This window comes from Pholcus phalangioides, unplaced genomic scaffold (genome assembly GCF_987345545.1).
Source record: "Pholcus phalangioides strain wild (caught in Gottingen) unplaced genomic scaffold, Ppha-v1.0 ptg000009l_1, whole genome shotgun sequence".
NCBI lineage: Eukaryota > Metazoa > Arthropoda > Arachnida > Araneae > Pholcidae > Pholcus > Pholcus phalangioides.
This window is the reverse complement of record NW_028301602.1, coordinates 53,459,967-53,472,313: the sequence shown is the minus strand read 5'-3', so window position 1 is coordinate 53,472,313 and position 12,347 is coordinate 53,459,967. Positions and strand designations below refer to the sequence as shown.

Genomic DNA, 12,347 nt, shown 5'->3' with positions numbered 1-12,347 from the left:
TTGCATGTTAATATACATTAAATTAGTCGAAATTTTTGGGAGAAAAATCCTACTGACTAGGCTGACCATATTTCCTCGAGAGAAATACGGGACATTGCGTTTCCAAATACGGGAAAATACGGGACATCGCCAATTTTCGCCAAAAGCAACGCCGAAACCAAACAAAGTTGCCAAATATTGTTGAAATTATGGAAAAATCACAATGGCGGGAAATGATGCAAATTGCAGTGAATTACAATGTATTCCACGAAAGACAAACTTTCAAGGCAAATGTGGGAGATTAATATTCTCATATATAGTTGTAATTGTCGTAAAATAATTTATGAGTTGAAAAATAATGTCAATCTTTGACTTCAATAAAGAATAAAAATCCAAATTGGCTTCGTGTAAAATACGGGAAAAACCGGGACACTTTTGCGAAAAAGTCGGGACGGCCAAAAAAACAGAAAATACCGGGACTGTCCCGGGAAATACGGGACGTGTGGTCACCCTACTACTGACTGACCTCGTCATAAAATATGTGCTGATCGCAAGATGATCTACGTGTGTGCGTAAGAGACATATTCGTAAATAAATTCCCTTCATAAATAGGAATAGCATGTATTATAGTAATATATTATGTTTGGCCTACCGATAATGCCGCATCTTATGTTTGTCTTATTAATGCTCATTTTCGGGCCGTCTTAATGACTGGAAACAGTTCAAGGCTCTCTAAACCCTATTATGAAAATGCCAGTCGTATATTTTGGATGTAAAAGTTGACATGCAAACATAATACACACACTCGCTATGTGCAAAAGCGCTTAAAAATTCCTGCATAAAAATGTAATGCATCCTAAAAAAACTACATGCCACCCAGTCAGACCCCACTATATATTTTGTTAAAAATTTATTTTTTAATTCAATGCAAAATGAGTGCCAAATTCTATATTTAACTCGCATACTTTCCTTAATTGCTGCAGGCTCTATAATTTTGATTATAGGGTATCATGATTTTGAATTTTTTTAATGGTTGCATATATAACAGCTTATTAAGCACTTTATCAATGTATTGCATGAGTAATTAATTTTTATGAGTGAAAGTTTTAGTGGTATTAATGTTAATATTTTGTACTAGAGAGTATGGAGAGTCTGGTGTATTCTAAAGGAAATGACAGGCAGATCTTGTACGATTTTGGCAAATTTCTTTAAATGTAAGTCTAATTTTTCTACATTTTGTTTGAAATTTTTCTGTATCTAACCATTTATAATTTTGTAACATTGAACTTACATAGGAAATAGCATTATAAAGTTAAGTGTAATTAAGTTCTTGAAATAATGTGTATTTTATTTGAGAAGCATGCATTAAGGCGACTGATTACATGCGAGGTACTTTTTCAAAAACGCCATTTTGGATGAAATGCTTGTGTTTTTAATTTGAATGTGGAATAAAACTAAAACATGTTTTTTAACATATGTAAACATAAGAAAATGTTTTTCATTAATATTTTGAAACAAAAAAATGTATATTGCCTAGAGTAATTATACATCTAAAATTAATATAATTTCAGTATTTATGCAAAACATTGTGAAATACTACTACTTATATCAACTTGTTCTTCACACAGTATGTTGCTATAATATTGTTTTGTTCAATGAACTAAGAGTTTTGAAATATAAAAAAATGAAAAAATTTTGAGATATGGTTGTTTACGGGGAAAAAAACTTTATTTAAAAAAACTCAATCATTCAAAATCATGTAAATCACAAAAAGTTTCAAAGATATTGCTTAGATCCTAGTTCATTGCATACTCATAGCTGTACAGAACCCCTGGAAAAAATTTATATCTTGTAAAGTTTTGTAGGCATCAGGTATGCAGCAGACAAGAATGATGTAAATCAGTTTCTCAGAAAATGCATTAAAAAAAAGTTTCACATACATTCCTAACATTCAGAATTCTCCACATTTGTATGACAGAACTTCCTTTGCTTCAAATATCTCTAATTTTGACTTTCTGCTTTTTTTTTTCTTCTGGTCATTTTTTGCCAGTGTTGTATGATATTTCGAACATGTCACACTCGCATCGCCCAACCCAGAGTAAATAGACGCTAGTTCATCAACTAGGATTCCTAGATTTCAAGTACAGACAATATGCCTACATAGCCAGAATTAAAGCGCAGAACTGCAATAGTCCCCAAAAGCATTGTTTGCAGTTCGATAAAAGTGCCCTTAGAGGCAAAATTCTCCAAATCACACTGTTCTGCAGCGTACCATGCAAGCACTTCGAAACAGGGATTGTGCACAAGCACTCATGTATGTTGGCTTTATTATATTTATGCTGTCATTAGAGAGGCCAGCAGGAGATTTATCAGTAATTTTATGTCATTCACATGCAGCTTTCTGATGCTTACACCAACTGTCAGGTCCTCTTGGACATTGTCCACTCATGCTCTTTATGACTGGATCAACAATGAAAAAATACAGCTGTAACTGCAGACTACTAATAAACCACACATGCACCTCGTTTATATTCCTTTGTGGATATTATGAAGAACTGGTACATGTTGGAATGTACGTGTAGTGAGAGCTGATGCTGAGTTTGTTTCGATGTTTATGCTTAGTGCTGCTATCTGCCCCTAGTTTTTCTAACTATGATTGAAGTGTAAGGATTAAGTAATTGTATCGTTGTAGGCCTGTTGCCCTCTGTGGCGACACTTTTTTAATGTGGAGATCGGCTTACATTTGCACCTCAAAGTTAGGAACCACAAGAAACCAACTTCAGCCAACCACCACTGTGGCAATGGTGGGGTTCGAACCCGGGTGCTCATGATACGAGTTCGTCACTATGACCATTCGACCACCATAGACGCTGTAACTGCATATTTTTTAAATTTCCCACATTGCTACGAATAGCAATACCATAGTAATTTTGTAGTTTATCGGTTAATTTACCTTTACCACTCAGTCCTTTCGTGGTTTTCTTCAGTTAACTCAAACGTGCACCAACCATCTTCTGAACATGGGCAATGCATTCCAATTTAGGAATGTTAGTTTTGTGTTAAAGAAGGAAACTGTCGGGTTCGTTTTCAATGACTGATTGCCACAATCATAATCACTGTCACTTTTATATATATTACTTGGCTTAATCATAATTTTCAACAATAAACATAATATTCACATGTCCTCCCTTACAGCGAGCCTTTAAAACTACCTCCTGAGTCCACAGGAGCCACTCTCTAACTACCCAAAACACATCAAGCTTCTTTTCTCTTCACCGTCGATGGCCTTTCTCCCCTACCCACGCTTTCTAATCCCATCATGCTCCTTCCTGATAGGGGGAAACCTTACAGAAACTATTTATCCACTTGCCAACACATGCCAATCATGTTAAATTCCTTAGAGAAATGTGTATATGTGGTGCAGTAGTATAAGTGGGACCTTGATAACTCAACACTCTTATAGGATCGAGAAAATTGTCCACTTAAGCAGGTGTCAAGTTAGCAAGGTTTCCATTTTATCTCACCTTCAATGATTTTTAACAACTGTTTATGTATGTCCCTGTTTATATTTATTGTGAATAGGCATCTTTAATTAGGCAGAGAAATCATATTTGGATTGTCTGAAGATATTTTATCTCTAAATGAGCAGTGCAATTGTCCAAAATAAGCAAAAACTTGCTCTTTCTCATTTAAAGTGAGTTTGGTCTAGCTTTCCCAAGCATCTCCTGCTCAAAAAGTTTCAGAAAACATTCACCCTACCCAAAGATGTGAGAGAATCTTTGACACATAATCAATTGTTGAATGAACATTGAAAAAAAAGCTATTGAAACACACAAGTGAGCAATTTTGTAAAAGTTTTCGAACTAATCAACAAATGAACAATTTCTAGAAAGTACGCAGAAGGAAAATATGAGAGGAATGTGTGTGAAGTGCATGTATGGTTGTTAGTAGTGTTCCATCACTATGGATACATTGAAATATTATTTGTAACTATTTAAAATGTTTTTAGATTTTTGACTTTGCTGAAGTGAAGGAGTTATAAAAAGGAAGAAATTACATTTTTCTGTTAATGACGTAGAACTCAGTGCTCATGAATATTCCAATATTCATTAATTTATCGATTTACCCACTTCCTCCATTTCAGGTGAAAATGCTGAATGAAATGACCTTTCGGTGCTGACTTGGAAGTTGATCATCATGTATATTCATACGTAGCACGATCATATATGTGCATGTGAAATGATTTTGATGATACTGTATACAAGTATCTAATAAATTTATTCATGAGTTGTAAATAGGTGTTTTCTGTTTTGTGATTACAATTTTTAATTCGAAAAAAATCTATGGATGTTGCTTTATTGCAGTGAATTTGGCGCAAGAATCAGTTGCATAAGAAATTCGCGTGTATTTTTAACAACTGGATGGAATGACAAAGTTAATCTATCCAAATTATAGTTACAATTTATTTTTTTTAACAGATGTAATTACATAGTTGATAATTTGCTTGTTATGTTACAGTACAAAGTTGGTATCCTACCTAAGAAATCTCTGGTGAATACATTTCCCTGAGTGAGAGATCACACTTCTTTTGAGAATATAGTTTTCCCAACTGACCCGCTGATATTGCAGGGGTTCTAATTGTATGTAGCATTTGGTTAGGAATACGAGACATAAATCCAAATGGCTTTAACATTGACATTAAATTCATAGACTTGGAAAATGTTCAACATCCCACCCCGATGATTGAACATAACTGCTGTGTCAACCTCTTTGTGGTTGTGCTATGCAGCATGCATTACATTTTTTTAATGAATATAATTTAGGTGTTGTTGATTCCCTTGGGTTTTTACCTAAGAGGATATATACCACCCTTATTAATTTCCTCATACTTCCTCTAAGGTTTTTATATCATAGATAAAACTCAACATTGAGTTAAAAAAAAATTCACGTAAAACTAACAATCTCTATAGTAAAAAAATTGAATCTAAAAATTTAGTCACACTCGTGGATATTTAATTTTTTTGTTACGTAATCATTTAAGACCGGGAAATTTTTGAAAACGAATGTTTGCCAAGTATCTCACCTGCAAGGGTTAAAGGGATAAGCTGGCTAAAATTTAATGGAAATAAAAAAAATAAATACATATATATATTATTTTCAGGAAAAAACTAATATAAGATATATAATGAAAAAACTCTGAAACTACTTATTCAAATGAAACCTAAAAGTTGATACGTATAAAAGAAAATGCCAATGTAAAAAAATAAAAATTAGGGAGCGGGAAATTAATGTAAATAAAGCAATTGTTGCCACTAATGTAGAAGAAACATTGATTTTCGATACGTATAGTAGTAGTTGTAAAATTTTTGCTTTACGTTGATTGGTCAAACGACGAGCTGAGCCGAAGAACCGTTTTTTCTCCGCAACCAGTCACGTGATCCTAAGGATAATGGTTAAGGAGAAGGGGGAGAATCCATCTCGGAGAATTCTCCTTGAAGCTCTCTGTTGAGCAGCTCCTTAAGTTAAGGACAAGTGCTGACCGAGCGTTTTCTAAGGACAAGTGCTGACCGAGCGTTTTCTAAGGACAAGGGGAGAATCCAGCCCCTGGTTGCGGAGAAAAAACGGGTCTTTCGGTTCGTTCAGTTCGGTTCTTCAGCTCAGCTCATCGTTTGACCAATCAACGTAAAGCAAAAATTTTACAACTACTACTATACGTATCGAAAATCAATGTTTCTTCTACATCAGTGGCAACAATTGCTTTATTTACATTAATTTCGCGCGTATTTTTCCCCTCCCTAATTTTTATTTCTTTACATTGGCATTTGCTTTTATACGTATCAACTTTTAGGTTTCATTTGAATAAGTAGTTTCAGAGTTTTTTCATTATATATCTCATATTAGTTTTTTCCTGAAAATTATATATATATATATGTATATTTTTTTTATTTCCATTATATTTTAGCCAGCTCATCCCTTTAACCCTTGCGGGTGAGATACTTAGCAAACATTCGTTTTCAAAAATTTCCCGGTCTTAAATAATTACATAACAAAAAAATTAAATATCCACGAAAGTGACTAAATTTTTAGATTCAATTTTTTTGTATAGAAATTTTTTTACTATAGAGATTGTTAGTTTTACTTGAATTTTTTTTTAAACTCCATGTTGAGTTTTATCTATGATATAAAAACCTTAGTGGAAGTATGAGGAAATTAATAAGGGTATATACAAGGGAGGTATATATCCTCTTAGATAAAAACCCAAGGGAATCAACGACACCTAAGTTATATTCATTAAAAAAATGTAACGCATGCTGCATAGCACAACCACTTAGAGGTTGACACAGCAGTTATGTTCAATCATCGGGGTGGGATGTTGAACATTTTCCAAGTCTATGAATTTAATGTCAGTGTTAAAGCCATTTGGATTTATGTCTCATATTCCTAAACAAATGCTACATACAATTAGAGCCCCTGCAATATCAGCGGGTCAGTTGGATATAGTTGGGTCAACTATATTCTCAAGAGAAGTGTGATCTCTCACTCAGGGAAATGTATTCACCAGAGATTTCTTAGTTAGGATACCCACTTTGTACTGTAACATAACAAGCAAGTTATCAACTATGTAATTACATCTGTTATAATGTATTTACACTCAAGTTATAAGAATAAGGTTATTTAGAACTGTTCATTTTGTTTTTTCAGCTGCATCTAATAAAAAAATAAATTGCAACTATAATTTGGATAGATTAACTTTATGTTATTCCATCCAGTTGTTAAAAATACACGTGAATTTCCTATGCAACTGATTCTTGCGTCAAATTCACTGCAATAAAGCAACATCCATAGATTTTTTTCGAATTAAAAATTGTAATCACAAAACCGAAAACACCTATTTACAACTCATGAATAAATTTATTAGATACTTGTATACAGTCTCATCAAAATCATTTCACATGCACATATATGATCGTGCTACGTATGAATATACATGATGATCAACTTCCAAGTCAGCACTGAAAGGTCATTTCATTCAGCATTTTCACCTGAAATGGAGGAAGTGGTTAAATTAATGATTATTGGAAGCTTTGTGTGTGTGTCATAAAAATGACAGAGTTAAAAATGAAGGTTCAACTTACTTGAAAAATTCATGGATTAAATCCATCTGCACACTTCATGAGCACTGAGTTCTACGTCGTTAACAGAAAAATGTAATTTCTTCCTTTTTATAACTCCCCACTTCAACAAAGTCAAAAACCTAAAAACATTTTAAATAGTTACAAATAATATTTCAATATATCCATAGTGATGGAACACTACTAACAACCATGCATGCACTTCACACACATTCCTCTCATATTTTCCTTGTGCGTACTTTCTAGAAATTGTTCATTTGTTGATTAGTTCGAAAAATTTTACAAAATTGCTCACCTGTGTGTTTCAATAACTTTTTTTTCAATGTTCATTCAACAATTGATTATGTGTCAAAGATTCTCTCACATCTTTGGGTAGGGTGAATGATTTCTGAAACTTTTTGAGCAGGAGATTGTTTGGGAAAGCTAGACCAAACTCACTTTAAATGAGAAAGAGCAAGTTTTTGCTTATTTTGGACAATTGCACTGCTCATTTAGAGATAAAATATCTACAGACAATCCAAATATGATTTTTCTGCCTAATTAAAGATGCCTATTCACAATAATTATAAACAGGGACATACATAAACAGTTTTTAAAAATCATTGAAGGTGAGATAAAATGGAAACCTTGCTAACTTGACACCTTCTTAAGTGGACAATTTTCTCGATCCTATAAGAGTGTAGAGTTATCAAGGTCCCACTTATACGGTACTACTGCACCACATATACACATTTCTCTAAGGAATTTAACATGATTGGCATGTGTTGGAAAGTGGATAAATAGTTTCTGTAAGGTTTCCCCCTATCGGGAAAGAGCATGATGGGATTAGAAAGCGTGGGTAGGGGAGAAAGGCCATCGACGGTGAAGAGAAAAGAAGCTTGATGTGTTTTGGGTAGTTAGAGAGTGGCTCCTGTGGACTCAGGAGGTAGTTTTAAAGGCTCGCTGTAAGCGAGGAGGACGTGTGAATATTATGTTCATTGTTGAAAATTATGATTAAGCCAAGTAATATATATAAAAGTGACAGTGATTATGATTGTGGCAATCAGTCATTGAAAACGAACCCGACAGTTTCTTCCTTAACACAAACTAACATTCCTAAATTGGAATGCATTGCCCATGTTCAGAAGATGGTTGGTGCACGTTTGAGTTAACTGACGAAAACCAAGAAAGGACTGAGTGGTAAAGGTAAATTAACCGATAAACTACAAAATTACTATGGTATTGCTATTCGTAGCAATGTGGCAAATTTAAAAAATATGCAGTTACAGCGTCTATGGTGGACTCATACTGTCAGGGCAGGTGAAATGTCAGGTGTGAATTTTTCGGGGGCCAAACGCACCAGGTGTCAAATGTACCAGGGCGAAATTTCCGGGGGACAAATGTAACGGGGACGAAACGTTCCAGGGGCGAGATGTCGGGGGCGAAAGTTCCGGATCCCGGCAAGGTTCGAACCCGGATCCTCACGATGCGAGTCCATCACTATGACCACTCGACAACCACAGCGGCGAGGTAGGTGAACAGCGTTTCACCGCATCCAAATATCTAATGAGACTTTTGTAGACTATTCGTGCGTGTGTGTTTTACGCTTAGGCAGATGATGATGCAAAATACAATTTACATTTGATGTACAATACAATCGGTCACTGCAGGTGCATTCTTATCCCCAAATTCGTTCACAGTAAATGTGCTCAATGTTCCTGCATATCTTGAATGTATAGTTGAACTCCGTTGCTATAACGTATTGCCAACCTTGCTTGCCACCACAAATTTTCAGTGAATATATCTTCCATGTTGGGATTCTAATGTAATGTAGAACTAAAATAACTTAAGAGGTAAGTGTAAAATATGTCTTTTAAGTTTTATATCAAGAAATATTCAAGTAATATTGTACAGTTTTTAAAATTTCACGAATTTTCTCTTCTTATAATTGAGTGAGTGTAAAATAGGTTATTTTATTTCTAGAATAGCACTAATAAGATAGAGATACAGTATTTCAGTATTTTGTTGTTGTTAGGAACCATCGAGTCGATTTCGACTCCTGGTGACTATAGATCATGTCTCTCCAACCTGGTCTGTGATTCACAGCATGTCTCAGTTGTGCTAGCTTCATTCTAGTGCTTTGCAACACCTCTTTTATCTGGTGCTTGGTCTGCCTCTCCTTCTCGTTCCCTCCATTTTCCCAAGCATTACCATTTTTTCTATTGAGCCTTCTGTGTGCATTACATGGCCAAAGTAAGAGAGTTTCTATTTAATGACTGTTGCTTCTAGAGAATAGTCAACCTTGACTTCTTCGATAACCGATTTGTTAGTCGTTTTAGCTGTCCATGGAATTCTCAGCATCCTCTTCCGGCACCAAAGTTCGAAGGAATCAATTATTGTCTTATCTGCTTTCCGTAGTGTCCAGCACTCACATTCATACATAAAGACAGGAAAGACTAACGCATTTATAATTCTAATTTTTGTTTTCATTGATACATCTTTGTCTTTCATTATTATATTAAGTTTTCTCATGGCTGTTTTACCCAGAACTACTCGTCTTTTTATTTCTTCTGTGCTAGTTCCCTCTTTTACAATTCTTGATTCTAGGAAATCAAATCTGTCCACAATCTCAAACCTTTCGCATCTAGTTGAAAACTGTGAATATCTGCTGTAGTCATGATCTTTGTTTTTTTCGTCCAAGCTTCTCACTTTATGTTTTTACTCTTGTTATAATGTTCTTAAGGTCCTCTTCAGATTCTGCCATAAGAGTTGTGTCATCAGCATATCTAAGGTTGTCGATCACTTTTCCTCCAATTTTAACACTACCTCTAATTCTCCTAAATCGGATGCTCTCAGTATAGGTTGGGGAAAGGATGCATCCTTATCGAACCCCTTTTTCAATTCCAAGCCATTCAGTTAAGCCATAGTTTGTTCTTACACTTGCCTCTTGATTAATATATAAATTTCTAATCAAGCAGACGATATGATTAGGCACTCCCATTGTTCCAAGAATATCCCAAAGCTTATCATGATCAACACAGTCAAAGGCCTTTGTATAATCGATAAAACAAAAATATAACTTCTTTTGACGTTCTTTTGCTGCCTCCATTATCCATCTTATATTGACAATTCGGTCTCCAGTTCCCCTATTTCTTCTGAAACCTGCTTGCTCCACTGCTAATTCTCTTTCTATAATGGTTTTGTTGACGCCCCCAGATGACAGCATCATACCGTTGGCGAGCGGCCGTTGCCTTGAATGACTGCGCGCGAAACGGAAATATCATCTCCGCGATCAAACCGACAACAACGCGGCTCATGTATCGTTTTCCCTCTCATGTTTCAATAAATTCAGTTAATTTCATCTTCAATTGTCCTTAATTATCGCTGGTTCGTTCAGCGGAATATTCAATGCTAGTTACCAGATACCCATCCTGAAAATCACGCCTCAAGATCGTGAACATTTATGGTGCCGAAACCCGGGATGAAAAACGCAACCAGCGACAGCAGTCTTCAGATGGAATCTTTGGTAAAGAAACAAAGTTCGGTGAAAGGCAAGATCGCGCGGCTTTGCAACATCATCAAGCCGAAGCTCAATAGCGATGATCTCCCACGGCATCAGTTGGAAATCTATCAAGATCAAGCCAAAGAACTGTGCACGGAGTTCAACGTCTTGCATGATGAAATCGTCATCTTGTCAACGGATGAACATCTGGAAGACCACGAAGCGGAATTCGGCGAATTGGCAAGTCGGATCGACGATCTTCGCTTCAGCATGGCCCAGGCATCGGGATCGACGAAACAATCAGGTACTGTAAATTCAGAAGCTAGTTCCGTGCACTTACCAAAAATTGAATTGCCTTCGTTCAGTGGCGAACTTAACGATTGGTTGCCATTTCGCGATATGTTCACAACGACCATCGATCAAAATAAAAGTTTAAGTAACATTCAAAAGCTACAATATTTGAAACTATGTGTAAAGGGAAACGCTGCTCAAGTAATTCACGCGACCCTGCTCGCAGGGAGCAATTACGGCAAAGCATGGGTGATTTTGTACGATCGGTTCAACAACGAAACTGAAATTGTTCAGGCAAGTCTGGAGAAGCTGTTTTCGCAATCGAACATCGCACATGAGTCAGCAACATGCCTACGTCGACTTCTAGATACTACAAATCAGTGCCTGGAAGCTCTACAATCGCTCCAGCAACCGGTGCAACATTGGGACAGTATCCTGATCTACTTCCTGTCCAAGAAACTGGATCCGGAATCTTTGCGCCAGTGGTCTCTTCATTCCCAGTGGGATAAGAAACTTTTCACTTTCAGTGAATGGCGGGAATTCATCGACTATCGAGCTCGCGCTCTTGCAGCTGTCAGCACAAGCAAATCATCAGGTTCGGCCAAGTCGAAGACGCAAGGTCACCCGACGAATTCATTCGAATCGCGAAAATCAGTGTTGATAAATCATGGTTTTTCTAGCATATGTGTGTTTTGCAAAGGAAACCACCCCATCTTCAGATGTTCAAAGTTCCTCGAATAGAGTGTTTCAGCTAGAAAAGCAACACTCGAAAAGCTTCGACTTTGTTTCAACTGTTTGGGATCATCACATATGGTTCGGAGTTGCTCTGCAGGACACTGCAAAAAATGCAACAGTTCACACAACACACTACTGCATGAAGCGGATGTTGATACCACAACGACGGTCAAAACGACTTCAGTCTTTTCGTCACAGTTGTCGCGTACAAGGAAGACGTCGACTTCGAGTTATGTCATCTTGCCGACGGCCATCGTCAAAGGATTCGATAAAATGGGTCAAGCTCACACATTCAGGGCACTTCTCGACTCCGGAAGCCAGTCAAGTTTCATCCGGGAGGCATGCGTTCAAACACTAAGTCTCCGACGACATAATTGCAACTTGAATCTCTCTGGATTATCGTCAACCAAGCTTGGCAAGGTAAGAGGACTGGTTCATTTCAACATATCTTCATGTGACAACGAATCGACTGAACTGGTTAATGCTTTTGTGTTGCCCAAAATAACATGCAATTTGCCGCAAACAAATATTTCTTCAAGTGTGTTGACACAGTTCAAAAACTTGAAACTAGCAGATAAACATTGTTTCCATACTGGTCCTGTGGATGTACTTTTGGGTGCAGATGTTTATGGAAAACTGTTGTTGCCTGGACGAATATCATCTCATGATGGTTCACTTCATGCCCTCGAGACAGTGTTCGGCTGGGTCATCTCGGGGAAGGTAATAAT

The 12,347-nt window shown here is 36.4% G+C and overlaps 1 protein-coding gene and 1 long non-coding RNA gene across 3 annotated transcripts; both read left to right on the top strand.

Moving 5' to 3' along the window:
* Window positions 1-499: 499 nt before the first annotated feature.
* Window positions 500-4,274, top strand: LOC149083298 (uncharacterized). Of its 2 annotated transcripts, none has more exons than XR_016193244.1 (3): window positions 500-551; window positions 1,118-1,193; window positions 4,124-4,274. It is a non-coding gene; the product is annotated as an uncharacterized LOC149083298 (long non-coding RNA). The 2 variants fall into 2 exon arrangements; XR_016193243.1 differs by having other exon boundaries at window positions 511-566.
* A 6,280-nt stretch (window positions 4,275-10,554) lies between these two features.
* Window positions 10,555-11,625, top strand: LOC149083297 (uncharacterized). The gene has a single exon (XM_089236812.1). The coding sequence runs from the start codon at window positions 10,555-10,557 to the stop codon at window positions 11,623-11,625; it is 1,071 nt and encodes a 356-aa protein (XP_089092938.1).
* The last annotated feature ends 722 nt before the right edge of the window (window positions 11,626-12,347 follow it).

Bases quoted from the DNA above. Each gene is read 5' to 3' on its own strand.
- LOC149083297 (XM_089236812.1), top strand. From the start codon at position 10,555: ATGGTGCCGAAACCCGGGATGAAAAACGCAACCAGCGACAGCAGTCTT.